This window comes from Haliaeetus leucocephalus, unplaced genomic scaffold, assembly GCF_000737465.1.
Source record: "Haliaeetus leucocephalus isolate CR32 unplaced genomic scaffold, Haliaeetus_leucocephalus-4.0 Scaffold229, whole genome shotgun sequence".
Lineage (NCBI taxonomy): Eukaryota > Metazoa > Chordata > Aves > Accipitriformes > Accipitridae > Haliaeetus > Haliaeetus leucocephalus.
In genome coordinates, this window is record NW_010972665.1 from 8,728,302 (window position 1) to 8,731,345 (window position 3,044).

The 3,044-nt window shown below is 57.2% G+C and overlaps 1 protein-coding gene across 1 annotated transcript; it reads left to right on the forward strand.

Annotated features, from left to right (window-relative positions):
- Positions 1-1,446, forward strand: SLC18A3 (solute carrier family 18 (vesicular acetylcholine transporter), member 3; the record flags this gene model as incomplete). The annotated part of the gene is made up of 1 exon (XM_010567937.1): positions 1-1,446. A coding segment is annotated over one exon (1,446 nt), but the record flags the coding sequence as incomplete, so codon positions are not given.
- Between the last annotated feature and the right edge of the window lie 1,598 nt (positions 1,447-3,044).

Genomic DNA, 3,044 nt, shown 5'->3' on the forward strand with positions numbered 1-3,044 from the left:
CTGCTGGACAACATGCTCTACATGGTCATCGTGCCCATCATCCCCGACTACATCGCGGCCATGCGCGGCGGGGGGGACGTCGCCGGCCCGTTCGCGCCCGCGGGGGGCAACGAGAGCGGCGGCGGCGGGGGGGGGAACCGGAGCCTCCTGCGGCCGCGGTACCCGCCGGCCGCGGGGGGCAACGAGGACGTGCAGATCGGGGTGCTGTTCGCCTCCAAGGCCATGCTGCAGCTGCTGGTGAACCCGCTCAGCGGCACCCTCATCGACCGCGTGGGCTACGAGGCGCCGCTGCTGGCCGGGCTGGCCGTCATGTTCCTCTCCACCGCCACCTTCGCCTTCGCGGAGAACTACGCGACGCTGTTCGCGGCGCGCAGCCTGCAGGGGCTGGGCTCGGCCTTCGCCGACACCGCCGGCATCGCCCTCATCGCCGACCGCTACGCCGAGGAGCCGGCGCGGAGCCGCGCCCTGGGCACGGCGCTGGCCTGCATCTCCTTCGGCAGCCTGGCCGCCCCCCCCTTCGGCGGCGTCCTCTACGAGTTCGCCGGCAAGCGGGTGCCCTTCCTGGTGCTGGCCTGCGTCTGCCTCCTCGACGGGCTGCTGCTGCTGGCCCTGGCGCCACCCTGCGCCGCCGGGGCGCGGGCCAACATGCCCGTCGGCACCCCCATCCACCGCCTCATGGTCGACCCCTACATCGCCGTGGTGGCGGGGGCCCTGGCCACCTGCAACATCCCCCTGGCCTTCCTGGAGCCCACCATCGCCAACTGGATGAAGGAGTCCATGGGGGCCAGCGAGTGGGAGGTGGGCCTCACCTGGCTGCCCGCCTTCTTCCCCCACGTGCTGGGCGTCTACGTCACTGTCCGGCTGGCCGCCGCGTACCCCCACCTCCAGTGGTTTTACGGGGCCCTGGGCATGGCCATCATCGGCGCCAGCTCCTGCCTGGTGCCGGCCTGCAGGAATTTTGGGCAGGTCATCGTTCCCCTCTGCGGCATCTGCTTCGGCATCGCCCTGGTGGACACGGCCCTGCTGCCCACCCTGGCCTTCCTGGTGGACGTGCGCCACGTCTCTGTCTACGGCAGCGTCTACGCCATCGCAGACATCTCCTACTCTGTGGCGTACGCCCTGGGGCCCATCGTGGCCGGCCAGATTGTGCACACTATGGGCTTTGCGCAGCTCAACCTGGGCATGGGGCTCGCCAACGTGCTTTACGCCCCTGTCCTCCTCTTCCTCAAAAACGTCTGCCAAATGAAACCCTCTCACTCAGAGAGGAACATCCTCCTTGAAGATGAACCTAAGGGACTCTACGACACCATCAAAATGGAGGAGCGCAAAGGCGTGGGCAAAACCCTCCGGCCAGCGGGCGAGATGGAGGAGAACGGCATGGACTCTTACCGCAGAGACCTGACAGGGGTGTCCGAGGAGGACTCGTCAGACTACGAGTACAGTTAGGTTCCCCCACGCGGCCCAGCCCGGGAGCAAGGAGGGGCACGTGGGAGAGAGGGAAAGGCGGGGATGAAAGCGTTACTGCATTATGTTTCTGTACCGATGTGCAATATATACAGTTTAACCTTCGTCATGATGTAATGGCTTTCTTCTTCTAGACTTATTTTTAATTGGTATTTCCTTCAACATTCTGGCTAGGGGGAGGGGGTGGGGAATGGGGGGACAATCCTGCAGAAAATTATCCAAATAATCATTGGCATAAATCTGGGGGGGATCCTTCCAAGAAAACCAACAACAACAAAACAAAAAACCCAACAGCCTCGTAGCTGGGGTATAACTGTGCAAAGTTTTCTCAAGCTGAAACTGTGTGTGACATACTGTATATCTCTGTAAAAAATATAAGAAAAGCAAAAAAGTCTGTGTAAAATTTTGAATGGCATATTCAGGGACTTAGTAAATCTTGTGTACATATACTTAGATTTTCAGTTGGATTCATATATTTAAGAAGAGCAACAACTATCACAACATCTTATTCTTCCTTGGGAATAAACTGAAGTATTGTACTTTTTCTGTTGTGCTGCTCTCTGGTAAGTGCAATATGCTGTATTACGTTGAAGTCCAAACTACAAGAATAATACGATCTGAATAAATGGAATTGAAGGGGATCGATTGTCTTTGTTTCATTGTTGAGGGCTGCTTGAGGGAGGGAGCTGGTTGTGCTCAGTGTAACCCCTACGGTAACAATTCCTCATAACACAAACGTCACGGGTTACCAAAATCGCCCAGGAGAAAACCCTGGTAAAAATTGTTCTCATTCATTCCTCAAAACATACATTAACGGGTCCAAGCAATCAACGTCGCATTGCAAACATGCTATCGATTGCCTAAAAGCAGCTCCTCATATTCTCACGCGAATTTAATTTTAATTCTCATAATCATGAATTTCAATTTTCGAATATTCGAATAAAATTACATTACCGGCAGTTAGAGACACAACACTGGAAAACGCCTTTCTTGGTGCTGAAAGCTGCCCCAATTGCAACGTGCCCGGCTCGGTGTGGCCGAGAGGGATTAAAAGATAGGTGAAGGGCTTCATTCAAACCTTTGCACAAAGTGGAAAACTTCAATCCAACCAGAATGGAACCAGAATGCGTAATCTGCCCTGTAAATTTATCCTGATATAAAAGAAAATCGTTTATTTAAATTCCTAGCTCATTAGGAAACAAAATAAGTTACTTGTCATCTCAAGAGGGGGGAAAAACTTATACAAACGGCCACAGCAACTACGAAAGGGCTTCCGCCCGTCCGTGGGAAGCTGGGTGCCGCGAAGGAGACGCGGAGAAACCGCTCGTGGGTTCCGCTGAGCTGCGCGGGACGCGCGGCCCCGCCGCGCCGCAGCTCCTGTCGGGTCGGCTGGGTCGCCGCTCAGGCGGCGCAAAACTCGCGAAAACAGGGCGACGGTGCTTTGGCACAGCGGGTTTGGCGAAGGAGCAGCGGACGCCGCGGCAGGGGCTGAGCCCCGCTTCCCTAAACCGCAGCCGCTCTCTTTGCGCTAAAGCGGCAACGGCGGCGTCGCCCCGGGCCGCCCCCGCTCCCGCCCGGGC